The 17,910-nt window shown below is 57.7% G+C and overlaps 2 protein-coding genes and 1 non-coding gene across 13 annotated transcripts; all 3 read right to left on the reverse strand.

Annotated features, from left to right (window-relative positions):
* Window positions 1–639: 639 nt before the first annotated feature.
* On the reverse strand, window positions 640–8,721 carry ZBTB48 (zinc finger and BTB domain containing 48). Of its 10 annotated transcripts, none has more exons than XM_074377525.1 (11): window positions 8,592–8,719; window positions 7,226–8,006; window positions 6,600–6,841; window positions 3,904–4,018; window positions 3,196–3,288; window positions 2,745–2,831; window positions 2,377–2,531; window positions 1,764–1,900; window positions 1,527–1,691; window positions 1,084–1,172; window positions 640–998 (listed from the first exon to the last, which is right to left on the reverse strand). In XM_074377525.1, the coding sequence occupies exons 2-11, from the start codon at window positions 7,997–7,999 to the stop codon at window positions 702–704; spliced, it is 2,154 nt and encodes a 717-aa protein (XP_074233626.1). In that variant the 5' UTR covers window positions 8,000–8,006; window positions 8,592–8,719; the 3' UTR covers window positions 640–701. The 10 variants fall into 10 exon arrangements, 9 of the variants coding, with proteins under 9 accessions (XP_074233626.1, XP_074233622.1, XP_074233620.1 ...); XM_074377521.1 differs by having other exon boundaries at window positions 7,310–8,071; XM_074377519.1 differs by having other exon boundaries at window positions 3,904–4,015; window positions 7,226–8,071.
* Window positions 8,722–8,957: 236 nt separating this feature from the next.
* Window positions 8,958–17,842, reverse strand: TAS1R1 (taste 1 receptor member 1). 2 transcript variants are annotated; one of them, XM_045518575.2, is made up of 6 exons: window positions 16,875–17,842; window positions 14,941–15,247; window positions 12,291–13,046; window positions 11,620–11,832; window positions 11,189–11,309; window positions 8,958–10,079 (listed from the first exon to the last, which is right to left on the reverse strand). In XM_045518575.2, exons 1-6 carry the CDS (start codon window positions 17,063–17,065, stop codon window positions 9,148–9,150), a joined length of 2,520 nt encoding a protein of 839 aa, XP_045374531.1. In that variant the 5' UTR covers window positions 17,066–17,842; the 3' UTR covers window positions 8,958–9,147. The 2 variants fall into 2 exon arrangements, with proteins under 2 accessions (XP_045374531.1, XP_074233617.1); XM_074377516.1 differs by lacking the exon at window positions 11,620–11,832.
* On the reverse strand, window positions 10,684–10,756 carry TRNAT-GGU (transfer RNA threonine (anticodon GGU)). The gene has a single exon. It is a non-coding gene; the product is annotated as a tRNA-Thr (tRNA).
* Window positions 17,843–17,910: the final 68 nt, after the last annotated feature.

A 17,910-nucleotide genomic window follows, 5' to 3' on the forward strand; every position in this document is an offset into this window, starting at 1 on the left:
GCACTTGAATCCTGTCTTTACCACTGAGCTCCCTAGTGGTCAAGGAATAAAAGAAAAGATGGTTAGACGGGTTCTTGGTCCTCAAACCCTGGAGGGACTTAGCCTAGCATGGGGCTGGTGCTTTGGGAATCCTCCAGTGAAGGGTGTAAGTAGTGCCTGACTTGAGTTCTTGGGATCATGACCGTCAGTACCACTGATTGAGCGTTCACTCCATGCCAAGCACTGAGTAGGAGCACTCCCTTGGGCCAGTTGGAAAATGTGCAAATTCTTTGACACTCTTCCCACTAAGTGGAAGGGTCTGTGTTCCCTTGAATCTAAGGAATGTCATTTATGGTGACTGGACCAACACAACATGGCAGGAATGACACTGACACTTGACTTCCAGGGCTAGGTCACAAAAGGGCCTTAAGGCTTGAGCCTGCTGGGACATTTGTTCTTGGCACCCAGCCACCATGGCATGAGAAAGCCCAGGCAGCCCACGGAGAGGCACCCAAGCCCACTCGGCCGAGGTCTCTGGACAACGCGGGGAAGCTGCAGGCCCGGCTCTGAGGTGCACGGAGGGTCGGGCAGGGTACACAGTGGAGTCCATGCCTGGAGTCCAGGTTACTGAGGAACGGACCACAGGATGGGCTAGAACAATCGAGTCCAAAGCCATGTGGTTTATTGGGGGCTGGGGCCAAGCAGACTGGTGGGCAGGGGGGCTACGTGTCACAGTCCTCGGGGACGGTGGCCGTGATGATGAGCGAGGGCTCCATGGCGCTCGGGCCTGCGAAGCTGTGATCTGCACACAGCCTCCGGCCAGGCAGCTGGGAAGCCAGGCCACCCTGGGCCAGGGACTCCACGATGACCTCGGCTGAGCCCACCTCCAGCTCAGCTGGTGGCTGCAGCGCCACCACCACCACCTTCTCGTCCTCGATGACCAGGTTGCGGAGCTTGCGCTGCCGTGGGTTGTAGTTCTCCACCCGGTCATGGATCTCCATGTGCCTCCGCAGGTGAGCCTGTGGAGCAGGGGGCTCAGAGCTGGGTGCCAAGGGGCTCAGGGACCCGCGGTGGGGCAGGAGGCGAGCCAGGCCCCAGGCCTACCTGCCGGGTGAACTTGTAGCCACATTCGGTGCACTCGAACTTGCGAACCCCCTTGTGCCTTCTCACGTGCACACGCAGCTGCTCCACTGCTGCAGAAGGGAAGGGACCCCACATTAGGAGAGGCAGAAGTGGGCAGTCCCAGGTTTGCAACTGCTTCCTGGGCCCTACTGGGCTCTACAGCGCCACCCGGAGGTCAGTGCTACACCAGGCCCTCAGGAGCCTCCACCCTTTCCCCTCAGTCAAAGCAGTGCCAGGCTCATTAACTAATTCTGGGGAATGGAGAACATTCTGGGGAGTGGAGATTTGATGGTGAGAAGGCTCTGCTCCGCAGGAGAGATGAAAGCCACTGCAGCATCCGACCTCTCCGGGTGAAGTGCCACCATCTCCGGTCACCCAGCGGGAAATCACCCAGCCCTCTGCTCCCCTAGGGCAGGCCCAGGCACCTTTGAAGGTCTTCCCACAGATCTGGCAGAAGTGGGGCCGGCCCTCCTGGTGGCGGCTGGCCACGTGCCTCAGCAGGGGCCCCTTCTCCGTGAAGCGCTGCTCACAGAACTCACAGCTGAAGGGCCTCTCGCCGGTGTGGGTGCGGTTGTGCTTGTCCAGACTGGCTGTGGGGACAGGGCGAGCGCTCAGCTGCGGGGCCTCTACCCCAGGGCAGGGTGGGGAAGGGCCTGCCTCACCTTGGGTGCGGAAGGTCTTGCCACAGAGGTGGCACTGGAAGGGCTTCTCGCCCGTGTGCGTGCGCAGGTGCATGTTGAGGTTGGCCTTCTGGGTGAAGGCGTGGCTGCAGAACTCACAGACGTACGGCCTCTCGTTCCTATCCAGGCGGGGGACACAGGCAGAGGCCATCACCGAGGGAAGCAGCTCCCTTCACGCCAGTGCAGCTGGGAACATGCCTGGCCCCAGAGCCAAGGACACAGGCCAGGCTGAAGCATGCCCACCTGAGCCACTGGAAGGGGCCCAGGCAGAACGAGCTGCCTGGTGGAAAGAAGGCTCAGGCAGTGCTGGGAAAGGGGCACTAGCTCCGCCTTGGGAACATGAGAAACTGAGAATCTGTCCAGGGAGGTACCAAGCCTCATCTTAGTCTGAAATCCACACTTCCCTAGACCCCTGCCCTGCCGGCCTCCCTGCTGGGCAAGCCTGCTCACCCCTCAGGCACCCCCACCCAAAAAGGCTGCAGGCACCAGACTCAGGGTGGGGGACGTGCACCTCAGCAACTTGGCCTCCCCAGCCCACTGGCTGGCCTGGGGCCAGCAGCAGGGCCAGGGCCTGGGGAAACGGGCCAACCCCCACCTGTGCTTGGCCTTGATGTGCATCTGCAGGCCGTTCCGACTTGACGCCCGGTGCCCACACTCCTCACACACGAACAGCTTCTCCCCACGGTGCTTGAAAGCCTCGTGCAGCTGCAGTTCCGTTCGGGACAAGAAGCACTTGGCACAGGTGGGACACTGAGGGACAGAGGGGATGGCCAGAGGGAGTGGGCCCACAGAGTAAGGACAGGTAGGACTGCCCCCGGAGCCCCACGGAATCCCCTTGACCTTTCCCCCATGGCAGACACCATGCAGCCCACCTGCTCTAGACGCCACTCCAGGCACCTCACTCGCGCCAGTCCCAGCACCAGCGGGAGCCCGGCCCCGCCCTCCACACGGCCTGGCACTTACGGCGTGGGGCTTGGGGGCTCCATGAAGCTTGATCATGTGGCTCTGCAGGTCCTTCTTCTGCATGAACTGCTGGGAGCAGGAGGAACACTGAAAAATAGGCCCACAGTCACCTCTGAGGCAGCCTACAACCATGGAACCCTGGTCACCCCTGGGCTATGGGGTGGGAACTTAAAGGCAAGGCCCAGTGTGAGATGCCGGGAGGCTCCTTGACTTGGTGTGAAAGCCTCCAGTGCCAGGCCCACAGGGATGCTGGGCCTGCCCTCCACGGAAAGAAACAAGGGCCCAGAAAGGACCAGCAGCCCTACCCGAAGATACGGGAGCACTGGATGGGGAGGGAAGGCTGAGCTCCTTGATGGCTGGCCGAGGGAGGCACCTGACTCTCCCGCAAAAAGGGCTGGGTGGGAGGGGTCCCGGGCTGCCCCTCCGTCCCTGGGGTCAGGCCGAGCCTAACCTTGTAGGGCATCTCCCCTGTGTGGGACACCATGTGCACCCGCAGCTCCATCCTCCGGCGGAAGGTCTCCTGGCACACGGAGCAGGTGAAGACCTGGCAGTGTGGGGGCAAGCAGGGCCGGCATCAGCGGGGGCTCTGCCCGCGACGGCAGACTCTGCCCGGGTTTCCACTCGCTGCTGGGAGGAGTCTGCCCAGGGAGAGGGGCGCTAGGGTGGGAGAGGGCAACATGTAACCTGCTTGCCCTGACCCTGACCGTCACTGAGCGCTGTAGGCCCACCACGCCAGGCTGGGGCTAGGCTGGGGCTAGGGGCCGAACGGCCTCCCTCACAGCCCCACTCTGCCAGCGACAGGCCTCTAGGAAGAGACAGGCAGGGTTTAGCCAGCCAGGGGGGTTGGGGGAGATGGCCAGGAGGCCTTTCTCAGTAGCCAACCCCCACCGAAGTACCCCGTCTCCAAAGCCCAGGGGCCTAGTCAGGCAAACCCAAAATGCCTCCTGCCAAGTCCCTCCTGGGCTTGTCCCATCTGCCTCTGGGACCCGTGTCCCCAACTGTAGTACCAAGGGGGTGGACTCACGGACATCCAAGGACCCTGCAGCTCTGGAGTTTACAGTCCTGTCTAGGACAGTCTCCTGGGGGCCCCTCCCCGATGGCAGAGCAACAGAGACCAGCACACTCCTGCCCACAAGGACCCGGGCTGGCCCCCAGGTACCTGTTCCGAGCGGTTCATGCAGTTCCGGGCTTCATGCTCTAGGAGGTTCTCCTTCCGAAAGTAACATTTTCCACATTTGGGACACTCGAAGGGTTTCTCCCCAGTGTGTTTCCTGCTGGGAGAATCCACAGGGGGTGTGGGGGCTGAGCAGAACTCCCTGCCCTCCCTCAGCCAGTGCCCCTTCTGATGCCCCGCTGCCAGGGCTGTGCTCCACGGCAGAGGAAGGACCTGACGTCGCCACCTGAGGATCAGTCAGACTCCACTGGTGAACCTGCAGGGGTGAGCCCCGAAACCCTTCTCTCTTGTGCAGACTCTGCAGGGGAAAGGGCCACACAGCGTCATGCCGGAGGGGACACCCTGGAGCCACCACACAGGCCAATGAGGAGGCCCAGCTGCCAGCATCTCCCCAAAGGCAGAAATAATCCTCAGGCCCTGACTCCCTGAAGAAACCACTCAGTCTCCCTGGAACTTCTGTGGGCTCTACCTTCAAAACCATGGCCAGAATCTGACCACTTCACCTCGCCTCCATATTACCACCCAGTGCAGCCACGCCATCCTCAGGCTCCTGCCTGGGCCTCCTAGCCTGTCTCGTGCTCCACACCTGCCTCCCAACAGGTTGTTGTTTTTTGTTTTTTGATTTTTTTTTTAATTGAAGTACAGTCAGTTACAATGCATCAATTTCTGGCGTACAGCACAATGTCCCAGTCATACATATACATACATATATTCGTTTTCGTATTCTTTTTCATTAAAGGTTATTACCAGATACTGAATGTAGTTCCCTGTGCTATACAGAAGAAACTTTTTAAAGTCTATTTTTATATATAATGGCTAACATTTGTAAATCTCAAACTCCCAAATTTATCCCTTCCCACTCTCTTTCCCCTCGTCACCATAAAATTATTTACTATGTCTGCGAGTCTGTTTCTATTTTGTAGATTTTTTTTTTGAATGGAGGTACTGGGAATTGAACCCAGGACCTTGCGCATGCTAAGAACACGCTCTACCACTGAGCTATACCCTTCCCAACCAACACACATGTTTTAACTTCAGGAGCCAGAGGGGCCCTTAAGTATGGTCGGATCTCATCACCTCTGCTCACAACCCTCTAAAGCTTTCCATCTCACCCTGAGAAAGGCCTGGGGGCCTATGAGGGTATTGCTGGCCTGCCCCGTACCTTGCCAGACTCGGTCCCCGGCCTGGCCTCCCTGCCAACCCAGAGGCTCTGCTCTGGCTCCTCTCAGGCCCAGAGCGCTCTCCCCAGCCATCCTCACTTCCTTTGAGTCTGCGGGACTTTCTTTAGAATCACAACCTGACCCCACCCTGAACTCCCCTGCCCTGGCCCTGCTGTCCTTCTCCTTTGTTCTGTGGCACTTCCAGTCCTTCATCACACTGCGAAGTCACTTATCTGGTAGTTCAGAGTCTCATCGCCCTGCTGGAAGGCAAGCTCCACAAGGCCTCTTTGTTCTGTTCACTAAGGTATCCCCAGTGCCCAGCTCCTGGCAGACAGCTCACTGAATGAACAAAATGAACCCTGACCTCAGAGCACGTGAGCGGCCCTGGGAGAGCTCTCACCGCCTGCCAGAGGCCACACACTCCTCTTATCCTCTGCTGCTACACTGACTGTCCTTGTCCCCCGTCCCAGTGACCGCAGGAGGCCATCACTCCCTCCCACTTCTCAGGGTCAGTCCAGCAGCCTGCAGCCCAAGGTAGGGTGAGGACTCTGCCTGCACCCGTGTCTTACACTGGGGGTGTGTCCAGGCAGACATGGACCACCGGATGGTGACTTCCCTGAAGACGCCACTGGCAGCAGCTGCCCCCAAGCAGGGAGAACAAACGGGCTTCACTCCCAATTCCAACCCTATTCGGTTGCCGGTGGCTTCCCAGAGCTTCATACTGAGAAAACGGGTATGGCGCAATCTGGCTTGGCAAGAAACAGCACAGCGGTGCACCAGTGATGTCTTGGGCCAGGGAGGGGCAGGACAGGGAGTCAAGTCACCTAGATGCCATTCCTGGAGGCCTTGCAGGGACTCTGGAGCAGCGCCGTCCAAGAGGACCCTCTGGCATGATGGAAACCATCTGCCTCTGCTGTTGCATTTGGCAGTCAGGGGCCACATGTGGCCACCAAGCCCTTGAAATACACCTAGCGTGTCTGAGGAACTGAACTTCTTTAATTTTAATAACTTCCAAGTTAAAATATCTTCGTGTGACATCTAATTACCTTATTGGACACTGCAGCTTTAGACAAATGGTCTTTAATGACACTGAGCTGACATCTCAGAGCTAACCTCTCCCCAGAAATGCAGGTGGCACCAACCCTAAAGATTGATGACTTCGCCCAAAGCCCACACTGCCAGGCTTTAGAAATACCTACGGTCAGGCCTCAGCCACAGCACAGAGCCACAGGCTTCTCTCATCCCCTGGGCAGAAGCCAGTTCGAGGTCAAGGTCCGCAGTGGGTGGAACCTGTTGATAAGGTCCACAAAGCCACTCCAAGGAGGAGGGGGAGGAAGAAGGAAGCCGACCAAGGTCAGGTTCTCACTTCCTGACGAGAAGAGGCCTGCTAACGTCAGGCACTACGTGGGTCTGAGATGGAGCCCCTGACCCCTACATGGCCCAGAAGTGGGGAATGCAGGCCCCCTCCCCCAACACGGGAACAGCAGACAAGAAAAGAAAATAGAAAAACAGAACGTTTACCTGTTGTGAACTTTTAGATAATATTTGCTGAGGAACTTTTTATGACATGTGGGGCATTCAACCGGCACCGCTGTACCTTTTCTGTTCTCAGCAGGCTCGGCTGCCAGGGAACCTGCGCTCAGGGCCGGCTCGGCAGCACAGGGCTTTCTGAGTACGTTCGCTTTCCTCCTGGCTGGCACAGTCTCAGTCTCAGAAACGTAATCGGCATCCCCGTCATCCTCAACTTGAACCACCACTTCCCACTAGAGCAGAATAGGCAGCAGGAGGGAGTGAGGTCACCAAATTAATCAGCAGGGGTTCTGGGGACAGATCGACAGGGCAGCCAGCTCCATCCAGGCCCATCCCAAGCCCCGACCCAGGCACATCCCTAGATAAGTCCCTTCATCCATGACTATTCCCTGGATGGTTCCAGGGCAGGCAGCATCCGCATCTTGGACTTGGAGGGCAATAGCTTTACTTGTGGGTAACTGGAAGTTTGTCTGGACTTCACTACCCTGGGGAAACTCTTGATGCTGCCCACTCCACCCCAAGAAGCCATGCCTCACAGAAAGGTCAGCCTGAGGCTGCAGGACAAAACCAGCTATATTTGGAGAAAACCTGTCCCAAACCCACAGAAGAGATTCTACCTTAGGGTCCAGATTATCCCAGGAAAGTGTCAGTCTCTTCTCTCCACTCCTGCCTCCCCCTTTCCAGCACCCTGAGCACAATACCTCATTACTCCCGCCCTGCAGCTGGACACCTTCAGCCTCAAAGGGCCTGGAGGGCACTTTGCAATCCTCAGACTCCTTGTCCTCAGGGGGACAAAGCTTCAGGGCCTGCCTGAGTTTCCCATGGAGGAAGGAGGGGCTCTCACACTGAGCAGGGAGACCAAGCTGAGGCCTCTGGGGGCTAAGACTGCTGCTGAGCTCCTGATCCTTGGGGACTTGACCCAGAGTCCTTGAAACTTCCTCTTCCTCCAAGCCTGAGGGCTCCTTGAGGTGGCTGTTCACATCCTGGGGGGCAGGTTTCCCCAGCCCACTCCGGACACTTGGCGCCTGTCCCACTGAGGTTTTGGGCTTGAAGCTCTGGCACAGCTCTACAGCCTCAGGCACCCGCAGCTCCCTGGCTGCCAGAAGCACCTGATCCCGGTTCCCTGAGGTGAGGGCAAGGTGACCAGTGTAGAAAAAGTCCAACAGGAGGCCAAAGATCTCTGCAAAGCCAGCAGGGAGGACGACACTGCCCCCTGAGCCATCCCCGTAGAGACTCTGGAAGAAGTGGCTGCAGCAGGCCAAAACACTCCAGTGCGCCTTGAACACCAGGCCCCCCACATCCAGGGTGGCATCGCAGTATTGGCCCCTCTCCCGCTGCTTGTTGAGCTCCTGCAGAACCCTCACACTGTGCTGGACGAAGGAGCCGTCCATGGTCCGTCTGAAGGGGAGAAAGGCAGCAGTGACACCCTGGCCAGTCCAACTCATAGGTGGCAAGCCCCTGGACTTGAGAAGAGGGAAAGGGGAGGAGAACTCTAATCAGTCACATTTATTACAACGAGGGCTTGGATCAAGGTTAGGGAATGCAAGGTGAGACAGGAACGAACTGAAAGCCTCTCTGGGAGCGGGGGGGTCAAGTAAGCAGCCCATACTTGGGGTGGCCAGAGACCGTGGGTGGGAGGGGCGCAGGCGGACTAGGTGGGGACAGGGTCGTGAAGGGGTGCTGGTGGGAGGAAATCAAAAGTTTGGGAAAAGAGGCGGGGGATCAGCCCGAACTTATCAGCCTGGCACAGCGAGACCAGAGCAAGGGAGGGAGGTGGCTGCAGACAGGTGAACCGAGCCCACGCCGCACCCACACGTCCCTGCAGCCGGGCGGAAGGCGGCCGCGGTCACACTCCATCAGCGACCACCGCGGCCCATAGCCCCTCTCCCTCTCCCTGTGCCCCGCGATCTCCTCATCCGGGCCCGTCCTCCCCACACCAGCCCCACGGGCCCGAAACCACGCCGCCCGCCCAGCCCCACTGACCACCTGCCCCGGCCGTACGCGCCCGGCAGACCGTGCGGAGACGCCGCCGCCGCCGCCGGACGTGACGTCAGGACGCGCCGGCCGGGTTGAGACGCCTCGGAAGAGCAGGCCTTTACCTCCGGCTCCTGGAGGCGGTACCAAGTAGAGAATACCCAATGAGATGCTTGGGGAGGCGGGACCAGCCCCTTTCCACCGTAGCTGGGCCCGCCTCCCGGAGTTGCCTAGCAACGCCAAGCAGGACATTGGCTGTTCGCCCAGCTCTGGCAGAGTCCTAAGGTTCCGGTTGCATTTCTCCCCTAGTGGCGCCCTCAGGCTTGAAGCGGCAGCGCCCCACCCTCACCCTAGAGAGGAAGCCCAGCAAAGCAGCACGTTTCACCTGTTTATTGGAGCCCGGACTGAGCTCTCCCTTGGACTTACACTTCCCCAGCCAAGGCTAAGGAGCCCAAAGGCCTCCCCGACACCCCAGGTCCTGAGCGCCCCACTCCACCTTCGACCCTCAGGGCAGTGGACACTTCCAGTCCGCTCCGCCCTGGCTTGGTCCTGCCTGACCCAGGGGTCAGGTGGAGCCACAGCGCCTGGTGTAGTCCTGGATGGAGGCCTGGAAGTGCTCCGTGCTGTTAAGTTCTGGGCGGCACAGGATCACATAGCACTTGGGGAGGAAGTAACCGCTGAAGTCGCCACTCAGGCAGCTCAGCGCGGCCAGCACGTTGACTGCAGGTAGATACTGGCCCTGGTAGACACTGGCCACTGTGAAGAAGGCAATCCAGGACACAAAGTTGAGGAGCAGGCTGAAGGTGACACATTTTGCCTCGTTGTAGTTCTCTGGCAGGTCCTTGCCCAGGTAGCTGCAGGCAAAGGCGCTGACAGAGAGGAGGCCATTGTAGGCAAAAGCCAGCATGAAGCCCAGTGAGTTAGCCTCTGTGCAATCTAGCACCACCAGCTGAGGGAAGCGCTGGTATTCCCTGGTGGGCAGTGGGGTCCACACTGCAAACCAAATTAGACAGATAAGCAGCTGGACTGTCGAGCTGATCACCACAAACAGGCCAGCACCATGGTTTTGGACCCACGCACGGAAGAAGGTGGGTACCTTGGCAGAAAACTTGAAGATGAAGACAAGTTGGAAGGAGCGGATTGTCAGGCAGGACAAGAAGATGGCAAAACCGAGGGCAAAGAGGCCTTGGCGCAGCAAGCATGTGGGCCACGTGGGTTCCCCAAAGAAGCCATAGAGGCCCAAGCTGCCCCCTGCCAGGGAGCCCAGCATGAGGAAGCACAGTCTGCCCCCAGCTGACTTCACCACGGGGGTGTCTAGGTGCCAGGCAAACAGGCCAGCAGTCCCAGCCACCACCACGAGCAGCAGCGTATTAGCTGCCAACAGGACCAAAGAGATGGGCTCATGCCAAGTCAAAAACACCACAGTGCGTGGGAAGCAGGTCTGGCTTCCCTCAGGTGCCCACTCTTCTTTCCCGCAAGGCTGGCAGCGGTAGAAGTCTGGAAGGAAAGGCAGAGAGGTTCCTGAGAGGCAGGTGAGCACAGCAGGAATGGGGGAGGGAGGCTGTGCAAGCCTGCCAGGTGCTGTGAGGGCTGTACCACAGGAGCTGGGCTCTGCCAGGCACGGCAAGAAGGGGGCAGCCCTGAATGGGGGCCCCGAGGCCACGGGCTTCCTCAAAATGCCTGTGTTAATTACAGTTTACAGAGACACTTGTGTAGGTTCTGCTTGACTCATGGTCCCAGAAGGGTTTGCAAACCAAGAGGTCCTGGAGAGGGCCTTACCCTGTAGCTCTGCCCACAAACCAGTGAGGCAATGATCCTATGGGAGTAGCCAACCCAAAGGGAAGGGCATTTTCATCTCTCCCTGGTGCTGCCACTAACCACATCCCCCTTCCTGAGCTGCCACACTGTGGTTTCTCTGAGTTGACTCTATGCCCAAAGAGACAGTAAAAGGGAAGCATGTGGCCCCTGGCATCCAGCTCTGGGCTGAAGCCTTAGCCACCTCAGTTTGGCCTCTGATCTTGACCCTGCATCACTTTTTTTCCTCTTCTCTTTAAAATGTTTTTGCAGAGAGGTAATTAGATTTATTTATTAATTTTTTAAAAGGAGGGACTGGGGATCGAACCCAGGACCTCGTGCATACCAGGCATATGCTCTACCACTGAGCTATACCCTCCCACCCTGCATCACTTTTTTTTCTGTTGCAGACATGCTACTATCTGCCTTTAGGCCAAGCTCTTCAAGATGCTGCTTGTCTTTGGCATGGACGCCAGAAGGGACTTCATACAGATAGCAGGAGAGGGCACAAAGGGAACAATAGCTACATCTGTTTGGATTAAGAGGTTGAAATAGGAAAAAATTGCCTCTGTAGGCATTGCGTTGAGAGCTCGCTAATAAAGGACACAGCTAGGACTGAGGCCATCAATTGGTTGTTTCTGCTTGATGTGACTTCAGTCTGATGGAAGGTGTCCTCCAGCCTGTCCCTGACTGGCAGCAAAGTGACCAGGGCCCTGGTTCTGCACATGTGTGGCCTGAGAGAGGTCCTTTCTTCTATTCTGCAGATCCTTGGAGTCCTGGGAGGTTTGCCCACTCACCGTTTGGTCACTCACCACTCTTGTTGAGGAAGGTCCCGGCCTCACAGGGCACACACTCAAAGCAACAGTGGTGGAAACCCCAAACCACTCTCTGGTGCCCTTCAAGACAGTCGCTGGAACACACAGACTTAGGCACCTGCAAGAAGCCACAGGTGTTATGCAAGCATGTGGAGGGGCCCAGGTCAAGGACATGCACATGTGGGATGGAAAACTGGATCTCTGTGTATCCACCCTCACGGCTCACTCCCAGGGCAGAGCCTCTAGTTGTGTGAACCAGCAGCAACTGGACATCTGTCTGTGAGCCTAGGGGCCTTCCCTGGCAGGGCTGCGTAGAGGCAGAGCAGCCTTGGAACCTGGGCTCCCCTCTCCTGCTCTGTGTCAGAGTGTCCCCAGGCTCCAGGCTGCCCATCAGGCAGTCACCTGGTGAGTGACCACGTCCCCATTACCTGGTTGTCCTTTCCATGCCACTGGATTTTGGTTGTATTTATGTCTAGCCGAGCTGGGGATGATGTGGAGGAGCCAATGACCCTGAAGGTCCATTCGGGGCCATTCCATTCCCAGGCAATTATGTCATAGCCACCAAGGGGGTCCCCGTTGTCTTTAAATATCACATTGTGCTTGTGTAGGAGGAAATTCACCTTGCGGATATGCTCCAGAAGCTGAGACAAACAGGGAGGACGGAGCAGCTGTAGATGACACACGGGCTGCTCCCCGTGGACACTCCCAGCCCGACAGCCCAGGAAGCGGGTGTGTGGGGCCTTGCTGGGCTTCTCTCTGCCTGGTTTCAGCCTTTCTGGAAGTTCTGGTCCCTTCCTCAGGCCCCCTCCCCTCCTAGGAGGCCCCTTGACCCTCCCGACCAGCCTCTTGAGAGAGAGCAAGCCTCTTAACAAAGGAGCCCTTGACAGCAACTTTCAGCCCTGGATTTGAGGCATGGTGGGTGGGAGGGGCCACGATTCAGAAAAGCGAGGACTAAGAGGAGCCTCAGAGAAGGAATCAGCTCTCTAGTTGGGGGCCTTTGCCCCCCAATCCCAGGCACTTCGGGTCACCAAAGAGTGGCCATTCTTCTTGCTTCAGGAAGACTCCCTGATACGGAGTGCCAGTGGCAGGACTGCCTTACCTGCCAGGGGTGGACTCGGCCCCCAGCACAGGCGCCAGAGCCGCAGCCCAGGAGCTGATGGAGGCCGTGGGCCACGGCGTAGACGGCCTGGTACGCGTTGTAGGCAGAGCTCATGGAGAACTTTCCGAGTCTGGGCATCTCTGTGAAAGCCCAACACTCTCTACAGACCTGGTTGCTGCCGCACCAGGAGCCCCTGGGGCAGGGCCCGAGGGTTCCTTTGTCTGCCCGGACATAAGCCTCTTCAAACTCCTTCAGGCCAGGGACAAGCCTCTGCGGGATGGACACACCCAGCACCGAGCCGATGCCCTGGATACCGGGCACACTGCTGATGTGTCTGGAGATGGACCAGTCTTCCGAGGCGATCCACACCTTGGCAGTCAGGTTGGCCAGCACCACAGACTCGAAGAACACCCTGGCCAGCTGCCTGCCGGAGAAAACCACCACGACCGTGGTCCCCGCTTGAGCCAGGTGGCGCATCATGCTCTGCATCCTCTCGTCACCCGGCCGGGCAGAGAATGGCACAATGTCCTTGAAGGCAACACAGATGCCCTGCTGGGTGGCCCGGCCCTCCAGCGCCTGCACCCCGAGCTGCCCGTAGTCGCCCTCGCTGCCCACCATGGAGATCCAGACCCAGCCGAACCTCTGCAGCAGCAGCACCAAGATCTCCACCTGGAGCTCATCACTGGGGATGGTGCGCAGGAAGGAGGGGTACCGCCGCTTCATGCTGAGTATCACGCTGCTGGCATCGTAGCTGACCTGTGGGGGTTCAGTTCAGCAACTTCAGTGGCATTAGCCTCGACTCAGGGCTGGCCTTGAGCTGGGTGCGGTGACCCGGAAGGCTGGACACAAGGTCCTGGCCCGGGTTCTCACTACTCGACAGTCCCGGCCCAGGTTCTCACTACTCGACATGGGAGGCTAACAAGTTACATATGGGGAAGGGGTTAGGTCTCAAGGGAGACTTCTGGGCGTGGGATGGGAATCTGTCCCCGGGACAAAGGGAACTAAACCTGCATGCAGGGGCTGAGATGGTATGTGTGTGGGGTCCTTTAGGGACTTGCAGGTCAGTTCCAGGAAGAAGAAGAGCATGAGCACATGTGTCTGGTCTGGGCAGGAAGCCTTAGCTCTCAGGCTACAAGGCTGGGGTTTTATCCGAAGGCCTTAAAGAGCCCCTAAGGGTTTAGGCAGAGAAGTGGCATCAGACTTGTGTTTTAGGAGTGTATCTCTGATTTCAGTGAGGAACGTGTTTAAGAAGGCTCAAGGCCAGAGTCAAGGACCTCCCAGAGACCTCCTGGGAGCTGATGGAATCATCTGGAAGAGAGAGGATGGTGTGAGTGAAATCTGCCGAGGCCATGGCTGTAGAGAACGGGGGTGGAGTCGGCAGTGGTTACAAGGGCCCCGTGGCAGAGGGCGTGGAGACGGGCTAGACTGCAGGGGCAGGGAAGGGTGTGTAGGTAGTGCTGCAGAGTTTCTGGCTGCCTTAGGGATGGTCACTCTGCCAGATGGGCTGGGGTAGGGATGCAAGGAGAAAAGAGGCTTTTGTTGCGTAGGGAGGTAAGTTCAGTTTGGGGCCTGCTTGGTCCTTGAACTGGGGGCGCAGGTTGAGCATCTGGAAATGAGTCTGGTGCTCAGAAGTCATAAGGAAGGTAGAGAAGGGAAGGGGAAGTTCAGCAGGGGGTCTTGGCCAGCCTGGGAAGGGGAGGGGTCTGCTCTAGGGAATCACTGCCTTCTGGGGAAGGGGTACACAGGGGTGGGGGCAGAATTCTCTAAAGGAAACCAGAAACAAGTGAAAGAGGGGGTCATAAATGCAGAGGGAAAACTGTCAAAATGATAAAATGGATTGGAGACCTAGGGTTAGACCCCCTAGACCTAGACCACTGGGGCAGGTACTGAGGAGCGGTAACCACCTAGACCTACAGGCCCTCTGCCAGCCCTCCTCAGCAAGACCTTGCCGGTTCTGCCTCTGAGATTGCCACTTGAACCACATCCAATCCCTACCAACCTGCAGTCGCCACCCTCAAGCATTGGCCAGAAGGGCAGAACCCAGGGCAGTGGGTGGAGGAGCAGGTAAAAAGAGGGAGAAGCAAACCGGATGGAGTCTGGCTGGAAAGAGGGCAGAGGGAGTCCAGGCTGAGAGTAGAGGTGCCTGGAGGATGGAGGGGGATGAGGCAAGCAGGTGGGCTGAGGAGGAAGCCCAGGGAGAGGTGGACGAGCAGAGGAAGGGGTGAGAACCAGAGGGACAGGACTGGCCCGCACAGGGAGGGGCACCACACCTCTAAGCCTGGAGGGAGGGGAACAGAGAGGTGGGAGGAGAGCAGGGAGATGTGAAGTTTGCAGGGTGGGAGATGTGAAGTTCATGGGGTGGGAAATGAAGGGTGTTCAGTTCTGCACAAAGGTGATGGGACAGTGGGAGGAGTGAGAGGGGCAGAAGTTTCCAGGGAGAATGGATTTGCCAGGCAGCATTGAAGCAGGGAGATCTGGAGCAGCACTTGGAGAGGAAGGAACACTGGGGCAGGTACCTAAGGAGCGGTGACCGCCCAGGAGATCCAGGGGTCCAGACTGGCCTCGGGCACAGCAACTCTGTCCACCCACCCCAGCCCACTCTGGACTTGCCTGGAGGGGCAATGAGCGAACTGCCGGGGCCCCAGCTCACCAGGGGCACCAGGAAGGGACTCAGCAGGGCTGCCGTGGTGGTGACATGGGTGGTGGTGTCAGGCCCAATCACCGCCAGGGTCATGGGGGAAGAGTGGGCGGGGTTTCCTGGGATCTCCACGCGATGTGTCCCCAGCGTGCTCAGGATGCTCAGCGTGGCATACACGTTGGCTGACTCCGAGCACACGTCATACAGCTGGTACCCCAGGGTGACATTGGGCAGCAGGGTGGTGGAGTTGTTTATCTCCTCAATGCCGAACCGCACGGCCTGGAAGAGGTGGTAGCCGTGGCCGTTGAAGTTGTTGGACCTAGAGGGAAAGCCAAGCCGAGAGCTGAGAAAGGCAAGGCCCCACCGAAACCCTGGCTTCCTGGAACCCCAGGATGGGGTGGGGGGGGTGGAGAGAAAGGAAACTCTGGGTCATCTGTCCAGTCCCCAGAACCATGATCTCAACATGGGCTCCGTAGTGCATACACAGTTCTGGTAACAGGCGTTTGAAGAAGTGGGGGACAAGCTGGAGAAATACACACGACATATCCTCCCAACACACACAGGCGTGTTAGCACTGAAAGTCTCACACGTCCTGTAGGAGAGAAACCTGTCGTATTAGGGTTCTCCAGAGAAACAAAGCCAAGATGAGGTACATAAATATATGTACACAGAGAGAGAGCGAAAAAGAGTTTTTATTTAAGGAACTGGCTCGTGTGATAGTGGGGGCTGGCAAGTCCGAGAATTGCAGGGCAGGCTGGAAATTCCCACAAGAGTTTGCGTTGCAGTCTTGAGGCTGAAGGTAGAAATCCTTCCTCAATCTTGTCTCTTAAGGTCTTCAACTGATGGGATGTGGCCCACCTATATCCTGGAGGACCATTTGCTCTACTTAGTCTATTGATCTAAATGTTAACCATGTCTAAAAATGCCTTCACAGCAACATCTAGACTGGTTTTAAGCCAACAACTGGGCACCATACCCTAGCCGAGCTGACAGATGAAATTAACCATGGCACCTGCTTTACCTCGTTTGACCAGAACTTTTCACTGGGACTCTCGTGACTGTGGTGAGGGCCTGTGTTCCTGATGGCCTCTCTGGGAAACACTGACAGGGGTGCTCTGGAGACATGATTTAGCCCTGCCTGAAGAGTGTGCTAGCCTGCTGTGCTATTGTTCCTGTCACTCTGTCCTTGAGTCCTGCCCATGACAGCCCTTCAGTTATCTGAAGCCAATTTTCATCTGTCACCTCCTCCCTCAAGTCTCCCCTCTAACTAGGCTCCCATCTGTGGCTCTTTGGGCCAGTCTTCCTGCACCAGGCTTTCCAAAACCTTCCTCCTGGGCTGGCTGTCAGGTGTGCGTCCTATTCAGGGCCTCCTATGTTGAGCCCTGATAACATACTCAAGCCACCCAGATCTATGACTTGCACAGATGGCAAGCAACTCTCTTCTTTATAAGAAAAGCAGTTGTTTTTTCCTACCTAGACCGTCGAGTTCATGAAGGCACCAACCTAATTTATCTTTGCTAATCTCCGGGAGCATCTACTGCTATGTGTGCCCACTTCCTTCCCCCTAGAGAACCATACTTGCCATCTGGGAGACTTAAGGAGTGTGAATTCAGGGAGGAACCAGGAGGAGATGGAAGAGGGGAAAGGCCACCCTTGCTTAATCCTTGCCATCTACTTACACCACAAAGCCAGGAAATAACCGACATGGAATTATAATACAAACAGCCAGGACAAAGTAGTGTATTACAAAGTGGAAACTGGGCAAAAATGCCAGGAACGGTCTAGCCAGCACTTGAGGGTGGCAACTGCAGGCTGGGGAGGGACTGGAGGCAGTTCAGATGGTAACCCCAGAGGCAGAACCGGCAAGGTCTTGCTGAAGAGGGCTGGCAGAGGGCCCTGTAAGCACAGGTCCCCCTCGGTGACGGTTCTGCTGACCCCTCACTCACCTGTCACAGAAGGTCACCGTGGGTCTGCGTCTCACCCCTGGATAGTCACTGTGGAGAGGGAACAGGCCTGCAACAAGGTAGTCCCCAGGGAGGCTGAAGTCGGGAGACGACGTGGTGCTTTGGCAGTTGAAGGCCCAGCAGCAGGACAGGGAAAGCTGCAGGCTGACCAGGTACGTCTCCCACAGTAACATGCTGGCCAGACGGTCCTGCACTTGGCATGGCCGAGCTGCCCACTCTGACAGGGTCGGGCTCTTTAAATAGAATGGCCGGCAGCTGCCCAGATGCCTTCGTGCCTTGGAAAGGGGAGGGACTGGAGCCCAGTTGTTGGAGTTGTAGGGCTGTTTGCCTTGGCCTTCCGGGCCTGCGGTCCTACTCAGGAACTGAGCAGGGTGAAAACACAGGTGCCAACCAGGCGGCACCCCTGACCCTTCCTCTGGATGGTTGTGGGTTCTGTCCTTGCTCCGGTGCCTGTGGCTTCACCTGGCTCAGAAAGGGAGCCCTGGTATTTTGGGGAGGCGGAGGGAGGCGGGGACTCAGCTTCCCTGGGGGCTCTGAGGAACAGGATGTGGAAGGCTGCCATCAAGGAGCTGCGGGTTTTAGAACCTTTGACCTGGGCCTCAGTTTACCGAATGAGACAGGCTTTGAGTTAAACTCGTACACAGCCCGCCACCCCAACCCCCAAGTCCTCAAATAGAAATCATCCTGAGTGAATCACCCTGGCTTGGCCTTGTGACACAGGGTCGCTCCCTTCAGCTCAGAGACAAATGCATGCAAACGGAGGGTATGCAAATAGGCCGATTTTGTTTAAAACGTCAGTCCTGGAGCTTTTTCTGCAGGAAAAAATAAATCCTAGGTGGATTTCCGGAGAGATGGCCCTGGATTCGCGGTATCTGACTTTCCCTCTCGAGGCGGCCGGGGTGGAGCTTTTGCATAATGTAAATCGAGCCCCCTAATCTCCCCCCGCTGGCGGCCTCCTCCTCGGAGAGGCAGGCAGAGGCCCGCGTGCGCTGCCGAGGCCGCCGGCAGAGGGCGCCCG

This window comes from Camelus bactrianus, chromosome 13, assembly GCF_048773025.1.
Source record: "Camelus bactrianus isolate YW-2024 breed Bactrian camel chromosome 13, ASM4877302v1, whole genome shotgun sequence".
Classification (NCBI taxonomy): domain Eukaryota; kingdom Metazoa; phylum Chordata; class Mammalia; order Artiodactyla; family Camelidae; genus Camelus; species Camelus bactrianus.

Bases quoted from the DNA above. Each gene is read 5' to 3' on its own strand.
- ZBTB48 (XM_074377517.1), bottom strand. From the start codon at position 8,053: ATGAGTTGGACTGGCCAGGGTGTCACTGCTGCCTTTCTCCCCTTCAGA. The intron at 4,019-6,599 runs GTAAACGTTCTG...GGATTCTCCCAG, and splicing joins TATCTAAAAGTTCACAACAG to CAGGAAACACACTGGGGAGA. The intron at 1,901-2,376 runs GTGGGGGTTGGC...CCGCCTGGATAG, and splicing joins CACATCAAGGCCAAGCACAG to GAACGAGAGGCCGTACGTCT.
- TAS1R1 (XM_045518575.2), bottom strand. From the start codon at position 17,065: ATGTTACTGTGGGAGACGTACCTGGTCAGCCTGCAGCTTTCCCTGTCC. The intron at 15,248-16,874 runs GTGAGTGAGGGG...CTTTCCCTCTAG, and splicing joins ACGGTGACCTTCTGTGACAG to GTCCAACAACTTCAACGGCC. The intron at 10,080-11,188 runs GTGAGTGACCAA...CTTTCCTTCCAG, and splicing joins GACCTTCCTCAACAAGAGTG to ACTTCTACCGCTGCCAGCCT.